This window comes from Neovison vison, chromosome 12 (genome assembly GCF_020171115.1).
Source record: "Neovison vison isolate M4711 chromosome 12, ASM_NN_V1, whole genome shotgun sequence".
Lineage (NCBI taxonomy): Eukaryota > Metazoa > Chordata > Mammalia > Carnivora > Mustelidae > Neogale > Neogale vison.
This window is the reverse complement of record NC_058102.1, coordinates 102,545,001-102,564,844: the sequence shown is the minus strand read 5'-3', so window position 1 is coordinate 102,564,844 and position 19,844 is coordinate 102,545,001. Positions and strand designations below refer to the sequence as shown.

Below are 19,844 nucleotides of genomic sequence, written 5' to 3'. Positions count from 1 at the left end.
ACCAACACACAGGTACAATTTCTATGAGGCACCAAGAGGGTACAGTTCACCTTAGTAAGTAGCAATGGAACAGCACTGACACAGTGTGAGGGCCAATGATGGCTCAGGGAAGGCAGCCACGGTAGGGTGGGTTCTGTGGGTCCGGTGGGTCCTGACAGGTAGCGGCAGGAAAGATGGAAGATGAAAGATAGCAGCTGGAGAGAAAGGGCGCGGAAAAACACCCACAGGACCTGGTGTCAGAGAGGGCAGTGGGCAGTGAGAAAGAGGGCAGAAGACAAAGAGGAGGGGAAGGAGATGGCTTTGGCAGAATCAGAAAGAGTGAGCTGGGCCTTGGAAGGCAATGTAACGTGAGTCTCGGGAGGCGGCTGCTGAGTGTGGGTAGCCATTCCCAACACCCTGCACCCTCTTCCCCCTTCATGAACCCTCCAGCAACTGGTCTTGCTTACCTGTCTCTGCTTACCCACCTACTACCTCCGCTTGCCCCTCTTGCCTCTGGCCCCTCCCTCTCTCCCCACTACTGCTACTTTCTCCCTCCAGCAGCTACTTGAAGTCAGAGAGTTTCTTATACCACTGGGTAGACAGCAGCACCCCCTTCCACAGGGCCCCTACATGCACACTACCCAATGTCCCCTTCCCTTCCCCTCCAGCTGGCCTCCGAGAGGTGCCTGGGTCCCCAGCCTTCTTTCCTCCCAGCCAAACCAGCCAAGCTGCTGGCCTCACCCAGGGACTGTAGGAGCTCCCTGAGCCATCTGATGTGTGAGGAGCAATGGCCAGTCTCCAGCTCTGCAGTACACCATGCCCCGTCTAGACAGATTTGAGCTCTGTGTCCTCAGGAACAGCCAGGCCCCAGAGCAGGGCTCTGCTCCAAAGGCAATTCTTCCCCTGCAGGTGAGGCTGCTTTGGTGGCCAAAACTGAGTGCACACTGGAGACATTTCCCACTTAGCTGGCAGCCAGTCACCTGAAGTCTCTGGGGAAAAAGACAAGGCTCTCTGATAGGGAGAATTCTTATTTTTTAATATTTAAAAAAAAAATTAAAAAAAAACACGAACGAGTAGTTGGAGAAAACAGGCGACAGAGTGGGTGGCCACTTGGGATGCAGAGAGCAAGATCAAAGCCCACCAGGCACGGAGGAAACAGCCACACCAAGGCTGTGGCCCAGAGAACAGTCTAGGTGGCCCGTGCTCCATACAAGGCAGCCTGGGAACGGGAGGCTCTGGGTGAGGAAGCCTCAGTCATAGGCACCCCGTAGCCCTGCTCTGCGACCCCAGCACTGCAGTTAACGGTCTCCAGCTGGAACAAACACCTGCTGTCAAGAGACATCCAACCGAGCTCCCAGTTCCCCGGGAGCGCCGTAGTATCTCTGTGTGGGCGGTGAACCTACCCAAACGGCGGCCCCCAGGCTGCTTTCTTCTTCCAAGGAGAAGGTGGAGTTCCTCCCTCTGGACACAATCCTTCTGGCTGCTGCCCCTCTCACAATCCCAGCCCGGGGCAATTAGCCAGGAACACTCTCTGTGTTTACCGGCTGATTAATTAGCTCCTTCTAAGAGCCACAAGTGACTGTGTGATGGTGAGGCCATTATGTCAGGCATGGGGCCAAAAGTGCCCATCTTTCCCAAACGAGTATGCTACCAAATTTCCTCCCAGGTCCCTCAGTTCAACCTCCCATTTTTTTAACCCAACTTATGATAACCAGGATCCTGAAGACCGTAGAAAGAACATGGCTTGCCCGAAGAAGCAACAGGCCATAGTGGTGGGCCCAGTCTCCACTCCCAGCCCAGCGCTTTCCCACCTCACAGTGCTGCCTCCCAACCTTCCAGCTGGGAAAGCAGCTCGGCTCAACAAGCCCACGGAGCTGCTAGAGCCCTCAACCCACTTTAGGCTGGTCAGACCTACAGCATTCCAGTAAGTTCTTTGGAAGGACTTTCACTAACATTTGGTAGAAGCCAGGGAAACTCCCAAGGTACCAGGACATCATCTGAGGGGGCAGCACTGAAGGGAGGGATTCCAAGACCCTGTCTCTTCTTTCTAATGTGAAAAAGCCAGAAACTGACATGCCCTCTCAGACCAGCCAGCTCATTCCTCATGAGATTTGCCGGGTCTCCCCTTCTCTGGTCCACGCTGTGGCCACTTGCTCATAACCTAAGAATCTGCTTCACCCCATCCTTCTCCAGGACAAATTTGAAGGGGAATGTGTAAGAGTGATAACTGCATTCATACCCTCCTCCACCCAAAAACAGAGGAGCAGGCAGGGAAAGAGAGACCACGGTGCTACAGACCTCAAAACAGAAGTCATGGTGTATCCATTACGTTATCTGCTGCCTCACACAGACCCCAATCCCCATCCTCACCCCTGAGCTACTTCCCCATGTGTCAGACATACAGCAGGACAATACAGCCCAGAAAAGCAGGCCCCTCTGCTTGGCCAATAGATGGCCAGGGGTTAAGAGGGTTGACGGGTATGTTTCAGCATTTGCAGCTCTACGTTCCTACCAAGAGTGCCCCTCACATCCTACCTGATGAGGTCAATAGGTTGAAACTTATAGAACACTCCGTAGCGTGCCCATTCTTGATACAGCAGCTAAAAAAAGAAAAGGGAAACAGATTAGGGGTGGCAGGGGAGACCATTCACCTTTCTTTTTGTTCACCTTAGCAAATCAGAATTTTATCCCCCACAATCACCCTAGCAAGTCAAAACTGAGTCCCCAAAGCCCAGCTTCTAGGAAAATTCTCCCAAGACATCCACAAGGAGGGTCTCCAATGGTGGGAGGCTATAGAGGCTGACTGCCCTTCCCCAAGTACTAAAGGTGACCTTCCTCACACTCCAGGACAGACTCTGTTGCACCTGCCAATCATAACCCCACCTTCTTCACTCCCTCGCCTGGTTTAGTCCAGCAAAATGAGCCTGCTATGTTCCCTCACTCCTTCATGAAACAAGAGTTTCTTGAGCATCTACTAAGTGCCAGACACTGGAGAGCACTGTAAACAAGAGTCATTGCTGCCGTAGAGCTTACCCCCTGACATGTGGAAACAGACAGAAACACGTCAACACACAGGATTTATAAATGCAACACAGAAAGCTAAATCAGGGCAAGGGACAGAACACGAAGGGCAGGGGAGTAGGGTAGGGTGCTATTTCAGACAGATGGCAAGCGAAGGCCTCTCTGAGGTGACAGCTGTGCTGAAACCTGAGGGAAGTGAGGGAATACACCCGGCAGAAGAACACTCTTCCTGTGCAAAGGCCCTGAGAAAAAGTGCATGTTGTATGTCCTGGGGGAAACTGTGTGGCCGGGGCAGCATGAGCGTGAGGCGAATAGGCAGAGATAGCCTCAGAAGGTACTGAGGTGGGAGCTCACTTGGGGGTTTGAGGGTCACGCTAAAATCTGTGCACTCTGCAGGAAGCCGGGGCAGCCGCGCAGCAGTGGGGAGAGACCACCCAGCTTGGACCGCATATCGCTCACACCAGCCGCCATGTGGAGAAGAGACTGAGAGCGACCATAGAAGCAGGGGTCTCTGTAGTGGTCTAGGAGACATGAAGGTGGCCTTCCCCATGGAGGCGGTGACGGCGTGTGCTGTGGAAGGGCAGGTGGGGAAGGACAGGACCAGGAGTTCACTTTGGGGTGCGCTCATTTGAGGCGCCCTATAGGCAGCCCCGTGGGGCTGAGTATGCAAAAAGCTGAGTATTCAAAAGCATGTCGACCTCCTAAATGTACAAGAAGATGAAAATTTGGGAGGTGTCTGATGGGAGATGATTTATAAGGTCATTGAGCTATGGATGCAACCAATAAGGGAGAAGAAGTAGGTAAAGAAGAGGTGTGACAGCTGGGACCTGGTGTGGCGACCTTCAGAGCTGAGGAGATGAGGGGCAGCAAAGGAGACACAGGAGCTGCCAGGGATGTCCAGGGCTAGAAAGGTGTGGTGCACCAGAAGCAAAGGGACCGCTGGTCTCAAAAAGAAAACAAAGTCCCACTGTGTCAAACGCTGCTGACAGACCAGTTCAGGTGAGAATGAAGAAGCAACCTCCAGGTTTGGTGACTTTAAAGTCACTCATGACCTTGATAAGAGTGGTTTCAATGGATGTGGGGGCAGCGCCTGAGTGGAACACATTCTAGAAGTTACAGGAGGAAACGATGCACCCACACACAGAGGTGTGCCATCTTGTGATATCTGAATGGCAACTTTAGCAGAACTAGCACGTGGACAAAACCTAGGTGTCACCACGGGAGCAAATGGCATTTCAGTTTCAAACACTTGGCTGGCAGGCTTCACAGATTATCCACAAGTAAATGAAGTAAGTAGACATCATCTAGACATCCACACTGAGACATTAGCATATAATCAAATTATAGGTCTAGAATTGACAAGTCTGCAAGACACTGGCTATCTTGTCATGTTCTCTAGTCCCCTCACCCAGCACACAGAAGTCACAAGGCATTCTGACCAGGACAACCTGTCCTAACCAGGTATTTTGGATAGCTAGTTGAACAGCAGGAGGTCATCCTTTTCACCTCAGACCCTGTAAAGACATGATTTTTTTTTCACAAACTGACATAAGAACTGGCATTCCTACTTAATGGGTTTAGACTTTTATTGTCATAGTATCTCCCAGCAATGGCGACACTGAACCCGAAAATACACGGACACAGACAGGCAGCCACACTTAGAACCACCTGTGAAGGAGGAAACCGGACATAAATAAAGGGGTCCCTCCGAGCCTGACTGGTGGGTCAGGATGTGAATCCACGAGTTCCGAGGCCGCTCCTTCCAGGCAGGCGACTCCTAACTGAATCTTACTGTTCTCATTAGATCGTCTCCTCCCCTTCACCTCAGGTGCTTCTACTGCCCTGGGTCTTTATTCCCTCCCTTGGTGCAAGCCCTGCCCTCCCTAGCACCTGGAAGTCACAGTGACATCATTTGTGGCCCAGAGGGAGGCCAGCGTGCGTCAGGAGGTATGGGCAAGGACTCCCCTGAGGGCTGTGGCTCGTCACTGCCTGCCTCACAGGCTCTGACCTCTGGAGCAGATTCCTCCCTCTCTAAATCATGGATCAAGCCAAAAGCTAAGCCTGTGAGCTCCAATCTGCCATTGCCCTGGAGGGAGAGACAAAAGATATCCCCGAGAACCAGTATGGCACGGTGGCACAGGATCAAACTGAAAGCCACCCTTGCCAGCTTTACCCTGAGTGGGATCCTGGGCATGCTATAAGAAACACCCTTTCTCCGTGTGCTGCCTTCTGAGCACGAAGCTGGATTCAGTCTTTGGCTGTGGATGAGGGGTGAGCCAAGAGAGCTGAGTGAGCCCGGGGCAGATGGGCTGGATGGGCACCAAGGACATCCCATGGTAGCCCTGCCAGGGACCTACAGCCACAGAGCACCAGACCTGGGAGTGTCACAGCTGTTAGGGCTGAATGCCCATGTGGCTATGCCCAGGCTGGCTCACGCCTCCCTGCAGGGGTGGGCAGCACCGTAGACCCTTCCCCATCTCTATGAAATGTTCACTTGCACATACTCAGAAACCAAGGGGGTCACACTAAAGCCCAGACCACAGGGTCCCAGAAAAGACTAGAAGTCACGGTAGAAGGCAGCGTGCTCTGGAGTATCTGCCCCAGGGGGATGAGTATGGTGAAGTAAAATGCAGGAAGACATCCACAGTGTCTTAGAACAATCCCTTGAAATGGGCAGTGTCTAGAGCCTCCTACTGCCACTTTTAGCAAACCCACTTTCTCCCTCAGAGCTATACCAGTGTCCTCTTTATGACTGGCCATGCCTGCGAATAGATTAGGGAAGGTCTGCAGCTCCCTCTCCATGGACAGTCCCTTATATCAGAGGCCCTGGGTGTAATTCTAGACATGTCAGCCCTACCCCAAACCTCTATGGGGACCACCCCGCCTGATGGATCAGAGCATTCAAGCAGCCAGTCGGCTCCCTGGGGATCACATTTGACAGTGGGTCAGTGGGTTTAAGTATTTCATGAAACCATAAAGGAGCCCAACTGTGAAAACCATTCACAATGCCAGAGAATGGCAAGATGTTTGTGACTCCTGGCTCTCTCCAAGGCCTCAGGCTCCTCAGAGAGCCAGACCCCAACAGGAAGAAAGATGCCGCCGACGGACGGCTGGTGATGGGACAGGGTGAACTGAATGGGAAAGAAAGGAATTCTACTCTCAGATCCTGTAACGACCTGTTCAAATTGTTGGCAAGTCCCTTCGACTCTCTAGGCCTCCTCCATTAGCAAAATGGGGGCAGGAGGGGACAACCCAGGACCAAAGTACGTTTCTGGTCACAAAAACAAAACTCTCTTCACACACCTTTTCATGGGGTCACTTTATAACCATCCACTAGAGAAGACAATCATCTGCAGAAGCTGGAAAACCCAAGGCCCGGGTTTCAACACTGCTAAAGAGAAGCACAGTCCAGTCATGGGCCTTAGGGTCCCCTGTACATGGGTGAGGACACTGCAGGGAGTGGCGGGGCTCAGGCAGCCCTTCGAAGATGCTTACGGTCACTTCCCTGCAATGCTTGAGAAAACCAGGCAGGTCTGGCTCATTTGGATTTAGGTGGCTACGGGCAGCGAGGGGAGACCCATCCACACCCACGCTGCTCCCTCTTCCTGCTGCTGTGCTTGTGCTTTCTAGAAAGGCGGAAAACCCCTGCTCTCCAGAGGCAGGGTGCGTCTTGTTAGTTACCCTCCAGGAACGGGGAGAGAGACTTCCAGCCCCTAGCTGGAGCTGAGTCATCCAGACCGTACAAATGCACTAGGCAAGCTGGAAGGGAAGAAGACTGCATTCTCAGGGGCCCCCGGGCTTTCCTGGGATCTGCCCAGGAGGAGCCTGGGCCTCCAGGAGATCAGGGAAACAGGCACAAATTGCAGGGAAGAGTAAAGGAGGACATGTAGGTACTGGCATGGTGGGCAACTTGGGATGCCCTTGCAAGTCACCTCTACGGGCCCCCAGAGACAATCCCACTGCCGCTCCTGACCCTTCTCCACGCCCTGCAGCAACAGATGCGAGGATTCTCCCTGGCATCCAACCAAAATCTGTTTGCAGTCCTCTCCAAGAACACTAGACTATTATAATGCAATTAAAACAGATCAATATGCTGCATGTATTCAGAGGTTTGGATTATTTCTTCACGAGGATCCTTTTAGGCCCCACCCATATACTGAAACTGCAGGAACAAGACAGCACTGTGCTGAGAATTCCCCTCGCCATACCCGAGATGCTCAGGAGCTGGCTATACAGGGCTGGCTGGGGCTGTGGACGCCAGGGTTTTCATCCTGACTTGACAATCGTTTACGGCCATTGGAACCATCTCCTCACCTTGCTGGGAATCAGTTTTCCAACCCAAATGGATGGGGTGGAGCGGGGAGGGAATTTGCCCTCTCTCGTGGATCCCCTCTCTCCCCATCCCAGGAAAGCCTATTTCCCTAACCATGACCCTGGCAGAGGAAAATAAGGACTGGTCAGCAAGTTGAAGGCAAAGCCACAAGGAAGGAGCCTCCTGTCTTTTAAAGACATCTATCTGCCTTTTGATGTCAACTCTGGGAAATAGCCACCAAGGTACAGCTCCTTCCAAGCTGCTCTGTCCCTGCCTCCCAACGTCTACCCATTCTGCCAGTTCAGCTGTGCACTGGGAATAATTCTATGGGCCTACACAAAACATTTCCTGGAAGGGAAAATTTCCGTTACAAGATTGTGTTGTTAACAATAACACAATATCATTCCAAAGACAAACATCTATTTCAGATGGTCTACAATTTGCTTCTCTCTGCCTCCGTGCAGATAACAGAGGCCTGGCTGATTTCTCCCCCGAGTTATTGTATGTTCCTGGTCTCTGGAATGTTCCTGTAAAGTGCTCCACCTTGCTGGGCTGGGGTCACCACCCACTCAGCAGGAGGACTCTTAGGTGGGCAGCAGTGGTGATCACCCTTTAAAGGGGAGGAACGTGAAATGAGAGAGCGGGAGGACAGAAAACGGTTGGGGTGAGCTAGGTGAGATGTGAGGAGAAATGCTTCCTCCTTTTCCTTTAACTCTGATCCGGGACTTTTCAGGAAATTAAACACCGAGACTATTAGCATCAGATAGAAAACAGATGAGGTTAAGACATGGCAGTACTACAGCAGATTCCCTGGGCAGGCAGAGAGGGGACATGTGTAAGCAATCACAGCAGTATTTCTGGAAAAGACCTTTTATGTTTTTAATACTTAACACTTCATAACAGGGACTAATAGGCAGGATAAAAAGGAGGCTGCTCAAAAGGCAACTTGGGGGATGAATAATTTTCCAGACAACAGAGCAGGGGTGGGGGGGGATCTCCTCGGGCTTCAATTCCTCAACCCTCCCGCCCCTGCTCGCCAGAGTTGCTGATGGCTGGGGGAAGCTGGGTGGGAGAATGGCATGAAGGGGTTGACAGCCAGATGAGGCAGTCCCCACTAAAGAGGCAGGTGACGCTTAGAGTGCCTTGTCATGGCAGGGGAGGGTAGTGCACCCATGCAGAAGAACCGGGGTCTGGGTGGTGGGCCAGGAGACAGAGGTAAGAGAAGGTGCCGTGAAGGAGCTGTGAAGAACTGCTGGAAAATACGTAAGCAGGTAAACAGAACTTTCAGGACATTTGGCACAGGAAGGGTCCTTCCAAAGGGACTGTTCCCTCACTAACTGTAACCTCTGATTCCCAGCAGCCCAGAGCATACTGAGCCTCCCTCTCCCTCAGATTTCTATACCCCACTTGCTGCCTCGAGGGTAAGAAGAATAAGTTAAAGATCATCCCCCCTACCCTGAGAAAAAAACCACAACGGCATGGATAATAATATGTTTTTAACAGGGACACTGGCTTTGGAAGTCAGAAGCGACCCAAGTCTCCTCTCTGTTCACGGTGGCAGTGTCACGATGGGCAAGCTGCTCACTCTTTCTGTGTCTCAGTCTCCCCACCTAGAAATGACAGGATTTGGACTCTCAGTGTTTCTCAGTTGCAGCCCCCTGGTCACTGGGGGTGGGACAGCTGGAGACCTCAGAATGGTGAGCAGTGCTGGCCCTCCAGGCACTAAATGTCCACAGCAACCCCACACACGCACACTGTCATGTCGGTGACCAGAAGTGGCCCCCACATTTCTAACCCCCGGAAGCCAAGAAGCTGTGAAGAACTGCTGGAAAATACGTAAGCAGGTAAACAGAACTTTCAGGACATTTGGAGCTAGTCCCACACCCACCCACAGTCCCCTGTGCCCCAGTGCTGTGTGCAGCCATGGGCCAGCTTACCTTCCTATCATTCGTGTCGTCCCCGGGGCTGTCGTATTCACCCTGTAACAGAGAAAGGAGAGCTGCTGCATAAAGCCAAGGGAATTCTCAAAGCCAGAGCAAGGATCTTCTTTTCTATTCTCTGGCGTCATCCCTTTCTCTCATTCCCCTTTTGAGGAAAGTCAAAAGCATGCCATGGTAAGGAGCCAATATTCCGTGTTGTTAGGCAGCAACGCGTGCAGTGTTTCCTGTGGACAGCCTCTCACACAAAGATGACCCCCTCCATTGCATCCGCGATCAGCCTGTGCCTCCTCAGAGCAAAGGCAATGGCAGAGCACGCGCCCAGTAGACCGTCCGACATCACCCTGGGCCACGGCACACTCCCCCCACCCCCGTCCACAAGTGGCAGCACCAGACATCCTATCTGCCCACAGCAAAGCCATCAGTGGGGAGAGACTGTCATCTGGAAACTCCTTCGGACACTCAGGGAGCACCCCCTGCCCTGGCAGCCTCCGTGTGACCCACGCAAAGGAAGTGACCAGCCAGGGGCCAAAGCCGCTGTGAGGGAATCTCATCCATGGGCCAGTTAAGTTCTTCATGAAGCATCCCAAAGAACGTCACTGCCCTGTTTCTAACACAGGGATGTTTCTAACACAATCCCCCATCAAGGAAAGCTTTCCTTACAGTCTCTCGGTCTTCTCTGCTTAACCAAACAAGAGTATAAGGAATTTTGAGAGATTTCACCACTTCCTCCTCCCTTCAGACACTTGCATGCCTCATCAGTCTTCTCACACCACCTCCCAAAACCACCACAGGGAGCATGAGGAATGCTCATATCCAAACCAGCTTGCCACGGGGCCAATGCCGGGAGAGATTACTGTGGGCCCCGAGGAGGCCAGAATCAGCCCAGGTATTTGAGCAGCGTGACTCCCTTCGGCCCCGCCTGGGATGCCTTCAGCCACGGTGTCACCTGAGGCACACAATTGTTTGAAGACTGTGGGGAGCACGCGGCGGAAAGGATACTCACGTCATGGAGAGGGTAGGCAGCCTCATAGATATTGTTTGCTATCAGAGAGTTAATGCCTGTGGAAGGAGGGAAGATGAAAAAGGTAACTGTAGGGCAGGGGTTTCTCAACTTAACCTCTGTCCATCAGGAAACATTAACCCCCACTAACTCCCCAGCTGAGGCTCCTCATCACCCCCAGTCTAGAAGTTTCTGTGGAGCTTTAGTTCTCGGCACAAGAATGATATTTGTATTTCCCAAATACAAAGTTATGGTCCGGAATCAAATGTGCTCTCTAACCTCATGTGCCTCTGCCTTCACGCCCCCGGGACACCACAGACACTCCACCACCAGCACCACGACTGTCCAGTGATACCACCTATGTTCCGTGACAGTGAAGGAATGATCCTACAGATTATTGTCATTAGGATCAATAAAATTACATCAGAGCATCCCACAGCACGCTCTTAGAATCACTTCTGGTGCCTTCCTGTTCATTCCAGGAGCAGTGTTTATCCCTGCCCATGGCTGGTCTGCCTGGACCATTAGTTGCCTAAGGTAGGATGGCGCAGGGCAGTGGTTCTCAAAATGTGGTCTGGGGAGCCCTGGGCATCCCCATGACCCCTTTTAGGCAGTTCACAAGGTCAAAACTAATTTTATAATAGCACTAGGACATTATTTGCTTTTTCCCTCCTATTCTTTCCCGAGTACAGAGTGGCGTTTTGTGAATGGGATGGCATCACCCCCCTCCAAAGGCTAATAGAGTATGCGCTTATGGACCCTTGTGTTTTAAAATTTTCTCAGGGTTAACTTCCAATACAATAAATATTGACTGATATAACCCACCTAATAAACCAAAGTCCTTCGGATACTCTCAATAATTTTTAAAAATGCAAAGGGTTCTCGAGGCTACAAAGTCTGAAAACCACACAAGAGATTCATGTTTTAATCCCAACAGTATTCCACATATGTGCACAGAGCAGACCCTACTGGATATATGTTAAATGAGTCAATGACTCCCTTCCATTAACTCCTGCATAGTCACAACGGAGAACCTTCCGCCCAGCATGGAGGCAGTGTTGTTTACGTGTTTCATTCACGGCTTTATTCAGAGACTGTAAAAGTGTACGTCCTGACTCAGGGTAGTCTGTCCTGGGTCACCAGTTCCCATATGGGAGACATTATATCCCGCCAACCCCCACTACCATGGTCCCTACCATGCAAGGATGCACATGTAATCACAGAGAGGGAGGAGGAGGGGGGAGCTCTGGAACTCGGTGACTCCCCTTGCCTCAAACACACTTTCTGCCCTGAACCATTCTTTCCAGAGAGACTGCAGACAGTCGTGAGATGAGAAGAAAGCAAATTAGGTTTGCAGGGAAACATGTATCCCATACTAATGCTAAGTAATCTGTATTTGCACGGCTCTGGATAAACGACAAGGACGGATAACAATCTAGACAACATTTTCCACCTCCCCTTCCCAAGTGATACCCCACCCACATACTCAGAGACCACAGAGGCTCTCAAACAACCCTCTCTCCTCAAACCCAGCCCCTCTTCGCCTCATTTCTAAGGGCATGGGATGCCAGCAAGACTGGCCATGGGCCCCACGTGGATGCAGAGGCCCCCGGAAGACTGCAGGGGGCGCTCTCAGAAGGGACCGCTCTTGCAGGGAGCTGGGAGCGGCGGCATCGCCAAGGGCCAAGTCCTTTCCCTATTTTAAGTTTCCTCCTTGGCATGAACATATACCATCTGAAATAACTGTGGGAGGTGGGAGGTGGGGGGCAGGGAGAGCAGAGGGTGGGTAAAGGGAGTATGGATGGGGGAAGGGTGCCCAGGGGCTGAATGAGTTGCAGATCTGTCTTACTCACAAGACTACAATTTCACTCTGAACATCATTAATCAGTTCAAGATCCGTAACCACAGCAATGTGAAGCCACCCTACAATAACCAAGGGGAGGGGTCCCAAGTCAGAAGAGGGGGTGGGGGTGGCCCAAAGCTACAAAAGGGCTGTGGATGAGGACAGAGGCTGAAGCAGCACAGGCGGTGCGAGCTCTAACCCAGACCGTACCCTGCGCACTATTCCCCCAATCCCTGCACTCACACCCATGGTAGCCACAGCAACAGCGTGTACCCTGAAGACAGTTCCCAAACTCCATGGGGGAGAAAGTTAAACAGGTATGGAATTCTTGGTTTTGCGAGGCTCTGAGCATAGTAGCTGAGCACCTGACAGCATAAGCTGACAAACTGAATTCATGGGTCCTGCTGCCAGATCCTCAGAAGGATCGCAGATCACTGGAGGTCTAAAACACTCCACCTTGCATCTCAAATAAAGCTTCCTGCATACCACATGCCTAGAACAGCTCACTTCCCTTGTTGGATGTTGTCTGCCCATTGTTTTGTGTGTCCCCTGAAGGCTCACAAGGTTCCCATTCCCCCCTCAAATGTATCTCTCGTGGCAGCTAGTTCACTGCTGGGAACACAGAAGGCCTAAAGGCTGATGAGAGCAAGCGGCTCCATGGCTAATATTACTGCACTATCTCTTCCCATTTTCCCCAGGCACCCATCTTCCTCACTCCCCCAATTTTCTATGGCAACCACTGCTGATGAAGAACCTTTGAACTCGGGTTGATTAGTCTGTTTCCTAGAGAAGAAGCACAACCACTGGTTCTTGGTCTTGGGGCCAACACAATTCAGGTCCTCAAACCCGAGTTGTCCCAACCCAAATAAGCAGAGCCCCAAAATGCAGTGAGGGAATGTGCCCCTGTCCTCCAGGGTTGGATGCCTCCTTTTTTCCAGATGGCATCATATGGGTGCTCTCAATCACTGGCTGTTTAGAGGGAGGGAACAGCACATAAAAGGGGGAAGAACAGGGAAGGGGGGAGGAGAGTTGAAAATAACTATTCATCCACAACTTCACCCAAGAATGGGAATTGCTCTGGCCTCCTGGGTCACCCACAGACTTCAGAAACCAACATCCTACCCCCAAACAAGCATGGAAATCAGTTTGAAAGAAGAAGAAAATAATCAAATGTTTTTTTTTTTAAATAAGAGTCTCTGCTTTGAAAACTGAAATTCTGAATTTTTTCCTTTCTTTTCAGCAAAAATGAGCTAATTGGTTCCATCATGCCCCATCCATCTGGCCATAATGGCAAAGCTTTCTTCTTCAGGATCACACTAGTCTTTCCTCTCTGCTCTAGACCCAGGGAGAGAGAAAAACCCGACCTCTCATCCCGCTGCCCCCAGAAGGGGAGCCAGGAAGAAGGAGAAAGCACAGAGGACACTGTCCTTTCCCTCTCCCCGCAAACAGAAGCTGTGTCTCAGCTCAGACATCTCACATTAGTGAGAAACGTCTCAGTGATCCCTCCTGTCCCTTTAAGTCACTAGATCTTCACACCTCGTGCTCTTAGAACTATAATCCCTAAAAGAAAAGGCTCATGCTTCTCCTCTGCCCAGTGCCAACCACAGCTCTACACAGCCTGACCTGGCCAGGCCCAGCAACACGGTTCCTTGGCACCCAGAGGGTTAGGGTCAAGGAACAGAGCAGGGTGGGCTCAGGCGCCAGGCCCGTACCTGAAAACACACACTCAGAACACAAAACCTGAGGCCTAGCATTTAGCTTCCAAGACATCTCTGGTTTCCCGGACACAAAGGATCAACCAAAGCATGGTTTATGGTCGGCCTCCCAAAGAGAGCCTCATTAAATCTACAAGAGCTGCTGGGTGACAGGGACCGCAGCTCTGGTCCCTCCAGGCCAAACTCAAAGGAAACTTTCATCCAGTGGGACAGGTACTTAGAGGAGTGGTGAACTCTTGAAAACCCATTTGGTTTTGATTCCCCCCCCAGAACAGGGCCCAGTCCACCCGGCGTTCTGCTTTCATCCCATGCTCCAGCCGGACGTAAATCTAAACCAGAGGTCCCAGACGGTGCATTTAACAGAGACTATATTTACCCATCACCAAATTGTCTTGACGTGTGCTTAATTACTTAAATGCCTTTAATCCCGAGCCTTTTCTTCTAACAAAATATAAACCAGTTCAGTTGGATGAATGATAAACCAGATGTTTACAACACACAACACAGTCTGGCTTCGGTCAAAATAATTAAGACATCGTCTTCTGAGTGGGGAGGAGAGATGCCCGAAGCATACATTTGTTTAAATGCTCTGACACCGAAGTGTCTATGAAAGTGTAGTTCCATCAATCTGTAATTTTCTGTCCATGAAGACGAAGCAATAACTTCCATACGAAAGAAGTAGAAAAGGTGTCTCTCTCCCTCTGACGTGGTCAAGGGGGCTTGGCTTTCTCTCCACAGTGAAGTGTACTTTAAAGGCTTATAGGCAATGATATTGCAATAATGTTGTATGTACTTATCGTGGTGGGTACTGGACAATGTACAAAATCATTGAATCATGATGTTGGACACCTGAAACTAATATAACACTGTATGTTAATTACACTTCCATTTTTAGAAAGGCATTCCATGATAAGGTGAATTTGCAGGACCCTGAGAGTTGATTTTAGATTATGTTGACTAAGGAATGCCAAGTTTCACTGGGCCAAGACTGCTCACACACTACCAACACCATGCAGAACCCAAACTCACAAATATATCTGGTCTCTGAACACCATATGTGCCTTAGTTTTAATCCCTCACTTCCAGGGTAAATAAGAGGGAAAGGTTGGGTTACAGAAGAAATCTCCCCAATTACAAGTTAGACCATCAGCCAATGCCAATACACCCAAACTTTTTTCTTTGCCTTGTTATGCTTGTTTTTACCCTCCTGCACATCCTTCCATGAGAGGGGTGCGGGGAGGAGAAAGAGAGTCCACAGGGCCCTATGGGGCTAGGACAAAAAGAGACTGAACTAAATGAACTAAATGCCCACATGACAAATGTTAGCAAAGTCCTAGCAACAACCAAGCTCTTCACAGAGACACCTTGGTTATCTTTGGATACTTCAGAAAACCAATGGCCAAATCCCCAGAGGACAGAGCACGCTGCACCATTCTTTCCATTCCCAGATGTCACTAGGCCAAGAGGGCGGAGGCCGCCTGCCCATAATCAGCTTTATCTAACTTTAAAGTTCCTAGGAGTCCTCTGGATAGCCTGTTAAAACTGTAGCCCCTGGCGCCCTGCCCCTGCAGATTCTGATCCAGCACATACGGTGTGGGGCCTGGGGAGCCGGAGCTTTCAGAGATGCACCAGGGGACTCAGATACCCACGGAGCACACCGCACCTGAGCAATGTCACCTATGGCCATGGGAGAGGGAGCAAGGCAGGAGTGCATCTTTGCTCCCAGCCACCCTGGTCAGCAGTCCTGAATCCTCACCTTCCCTTCCACTGTCTACTCCCATGGTCTTTGAGGTCCACAAACATTGTGCAATTCAAGTCCTGGCTATGGCCCAGGGACCTGCTCGCCGTGAATTTATAGGAAATCCAGTCCCTTCTCTCAGCCTAGCTGGTTCTTATGGAAAGGAGACTATGTTGCTCCTTTGAATCCAAGTTTATGAAATGCTGGAGCTGGAATTAGAAGCTTCGAGCACACTGAGGGGTCCCTCTTTATGGTACAAGAGAAGAAAGAAATGGGCCCAGAGAGGGGCTGTGACTTGACCTACGGTTCTCAATTTGTTCATCCCGGAGCCGAAATGCCACCTGCTTCTCAGCCTTTTCGGGTGTGTGCCTATCTTCTTTTGGCCCCTTCTAGATACACTCTCTCCCCTTCTCTATCTGACATGAATGGGCTCCCTTGTTCTCTGGCTTTCTACTGGGTTTGGCAGGTCAGAGGGAGATGGGACCCTCTGACCTCCTCCTTGAACAGCCACCTGCTTCTTTCCATGGGTCTCCTCTACCCTGCTCTGTCCATCCATGTTCCAGTAACCTCTCTCCCACCTCATGGATCTACAGCTAGGAAGAGCTTTACTGATGCTCATTCCAAGCATTCCCAACTCCCTGTCCCCACCTTTGGAAATGGTGTCTCAATTCCCACCTTAAATTATCCTACTTTGATCACGTTCCCGTTGGGACCGTGATTCTCTGGAGAGGCTCCCATCATGTCTTCTGTCTTATTTGCTCTCCTTGTATGTGTCTCTCGGCCACACAGCCACGTGGCGCCTTATTACCTCTTCTCCTCAAATGCTAATGTAGCCCCACAAGAGCAGGGATTGCTGTGTGTTGTGTCTGGCTGATTCACTACTCTATCCCTTAGTTCTAGAGCAGGAAGGACACATAGTAGGTGCTCAGTAAATACCCACTGAATAAGTGAATGAATGTTATACTAGGAAGACCTCAGCTTCCACCTCTCTGGGAAATCTTTCCCCGAAAGCCTCATCCATTTATTATTTTATTTTATTTTATTTTATTAATTAATTTAAAGAGCCAGGATACCTGGAGTTTAAATCTGGCTCTAAATTTCTGATCTTAGGCAGCCTGTTCATCCCTCCACCCTGAAATTGGCTAACCTCTGCTGACCCTACTCTGTGTGGTGGTTTCAAGGATCACACAAGAAGTAAGTGTAGAAGTGTACTTGTGCAATGGGTCCTTATACTTCTGGTCATAGTAATACCTTATGTGTTCAGGGATCTCTTATCTGCTTATCTGTCCACACCACAGAGAACCCAGAAGAAAGAAAAAGTACATAGATCTCAAAAACCCATTCCCTAATGTTGCGGACCCTCACCACAGCAGAATCCCGTAGACCCTCCCTCAGCACATTTGCTCGCTCTCTCTCTCTTTACCCCAGACTCTCACAAGTTTGTTCTTCTGTCTCCCTGACAGCAAAAGCAAAACAGAAAGAGCAGAATTCAGAGACAGAGGTTACCAGAGTCAGAAATTCAAGATATCAGAGAGTGCGGGGCAAACAATCCTAACAATACTTGAATGATTATTAAGGAAACATTTTAAAAACTTGTATTCTTATTGATGATCCTGAATCATCCAAAAAAAGGTTACATATGCATCTATACAGATAAGGTACCTTGATCTATCCTATATAAGAGAGCAAAGAATAGTACAAGAGATTTCAGAAAATTTTCTGTATAAAAAGACATCGCTGAGGACCTCAAGAACTAAACCACTAACCCATACTCCCCTTTCACTTTGGTTCAAGGTCAAATTTGCAGCTCAACTGCAGGAACTACAGGGCCTTATGGTTTGAATATCTGTATTTTATTTTTTTCCCCTAGTTTTGGCATTCTATTTTAATTTGTGTTTTTCCTGGTTCTTATTTCTTAATTTATTTATATTATGCTGTTTTATTGTTTTTCTTGTAAGCCACCTCAGAAATTTTGTGGAACAAGACGGGAATATAAATAATTCCACACATGCGTCTTGTGTACAGCTTCATGCTTCGCAAAAGTAGGCACTCAGATATATGTATTTTCCACAATGAAAAAAAAAGTGATAATACTGAATAAATGGAAGTATTTCCAAATTATCATTATCTTTCATATATTTTCCATCTTTGATTCTAATCTTTCTTTATTTTCACTATCTTCTAATTCCCTTCATAACTGGGTACACTGGCAAAGGGAATAAAGCTTTGTAATCTGGCTGTAATAATGACCATATTAGAGGTAATTCCTGGACTAAAGAATCAACAAAAATACTTTAGAAAACAATGCCAAGCACTGTTCTCCCTTTTTCTCTTCTTTTTTATGAGGCAACAATCCTCTGGAGGAATCCAACTCAATTCTAGCCATTTGTGTTTCTCTATAAAAACAGAGAAAAGGGCAATAAAATCAAAATTTACCCCATGGCTCAAAGGGCCATGTTATCTTGAGGCCTCTGCGTGCCATTACATTCTTTAGTTTTTCTGATCTTCTAAGTAAGATGGTACATTGGCCAAAGATTTTAGGGGCAGCTTGACTTTCCTAGACAGAAGACAAACAACTTGAAAATCAGCCTCAGGGCTCTCTTCCACTGGGAATCAGAGAATTTCAGTCATATGTCCCTTGTTACAAACCCAGTAATGGTTACAAACCCATTGGCAGCTACTGTTGAACTAACACACTATCGGTGGGATTTAGGGCTTCAGTGAATGGATCTGTGGGGGGGAGGCACAAACATCAAGTCCATAACAATATGTAACTATTAAAGGGTTTGGATTTTATCTAAGTGAAATGTGGATCTATTTTGCCATTTCGAGCAGACCAGTGAAATTATCAGATTTGCATTTTAAAAAGTTATACAGGGGTGCCTGGATGGCTCAGTGGGTTAAGGCCTCTGCCTTCGGCTCAGGTCATGATCCCAGGGTCCTGGGATCAAGGCCCGCACCGGGCTCTCTGCTCAGCAGGGAGCCTGCTTCCTCCTCTCTCTCGGCCTGCTTCTCTGCCTACTTGTGATCTCTGTCTGTTAAGTAAATAAATAAAAAAATCTTTAAAAAAATAAAAATAAAAATAAAAAAATAAAACGCTATACAGGCTGTATGTTATGGCATGGGTTAAAAATGGACAGAACTGGGGCTAAGAAGACCTCTTAGTGGCTGGGATAGTAAATTCAGGTAAAAAACAAAATGCAGTTGACATAGAGTAGGACAGTGGCTGTAAACAGTCAAACTGTACCCATTTCAGACATGTTCACAAGATCAACCCAACAATACTCTGTTATTGTTTCTGGCCTGCGAAATGAAGAACCAGAATTCACTGAAGTTTAGGGTACATGGATGGGAGCTGGGTTGTCTCCACAAAAGGAAATCTGTATTTTTTTTGTTTACATTAGGGTTGAGGTTCTTTCAGAGGATCTGCATGAGATATCAAGTCTGTTGTCAGATAATTCTGAGAATCTAGATAAAAAAAAAATTATTCATCACTTGCTTACATCGTTCCCATGCATAAAGCACAGAAATCAACACGGGAATTTTAAAATGTATTGTACAGTGAGTTGCGTACTTCAGGTTTAACTTACATTAGAATGGCACTAAGGAAGAGGCTTTATGATATGTTAGCCTCAGTTTTCCTTCATTTTACTCATCATTTTATAAGTGCAGGAAAACTGAGGCTAATGGACACCTCAGAGCCTACTAAAACCTAACTGAATTAAATGGAGATAGAACTTGAACTCACTTCTCCATGTTTCTCTGCCAAGGTCCCTGCCAAGATCCTACCTTGGTGTTTAGGATCTCAGGTTCAATATATGTCCACAAAAGATAGGCTCTCCCTTCTAATTCAAGCGCCTATAAATTGGTGGCTGGATAACTATTGCTTCTGTAGTAACAGACTTTAAAGACTCAACCTAATTCCACCTCTGGTTCACAGCATCACAAGGGGAATGGAAATGGGATTTGGAGCAAAGAAACCCAAGCTGTAGACCCAATTCTGATAGTGATTCAGTATGTGATCCTGGACAAGTCATGTGTCCTCTCTGTCCCCATTTGTAGAATTACTGATATCCCAACTTTCCCCTGAGCTACAAAGTGAATATTAGACCATTTATCTTGATACTGAGACATAAGCACAGAAGTAATTGCTTCCACTTCTGTGTTCCCTCTGCACTCTGGACATGTCTCCAGAGTTGTACCTAGCAGATTATCTCATAATTATTTATGAGATAAACATGTCTGTGCATGGCAAGGCTAAGAGCCCCTCAAGGCTAGAAATTAGGTCAAATTCAT

At 48.9% G+C, this 19,844-nt stretch overlaps 1 protein-coding gene across 1 annotated transcript in view; it reads right to left on the bottom strand.

Moving 5' to 3' along the window:
* ANO2 (anoctamin 2) overlaps window positions 1-19,844 on the bottom strand; it is a 340,666-nt gene that overhangs the window by 212,483 nt on the left and 108,339 nt on the right. The window contains exons 9-11 of the mRNA XM_044226412.1: window positions 10,256-10,311; window positions 9,250-9,291; window positions 2,515-2,579 (exon numbers count right to left, since the gene is read on the bottom strand). Of these exons, the coding sequence (XP_044082347.1) occupies window positions 2,515-2,579; window positions 9,250-9,291; window positions 10,256-10,311 (163 nt within the window). The remainder of the gene's footprint in view (window positions 1-2,514; window positions 2,580-9,249; window positions 9,292-10,255; window positions 10,312-19,844) is intronic.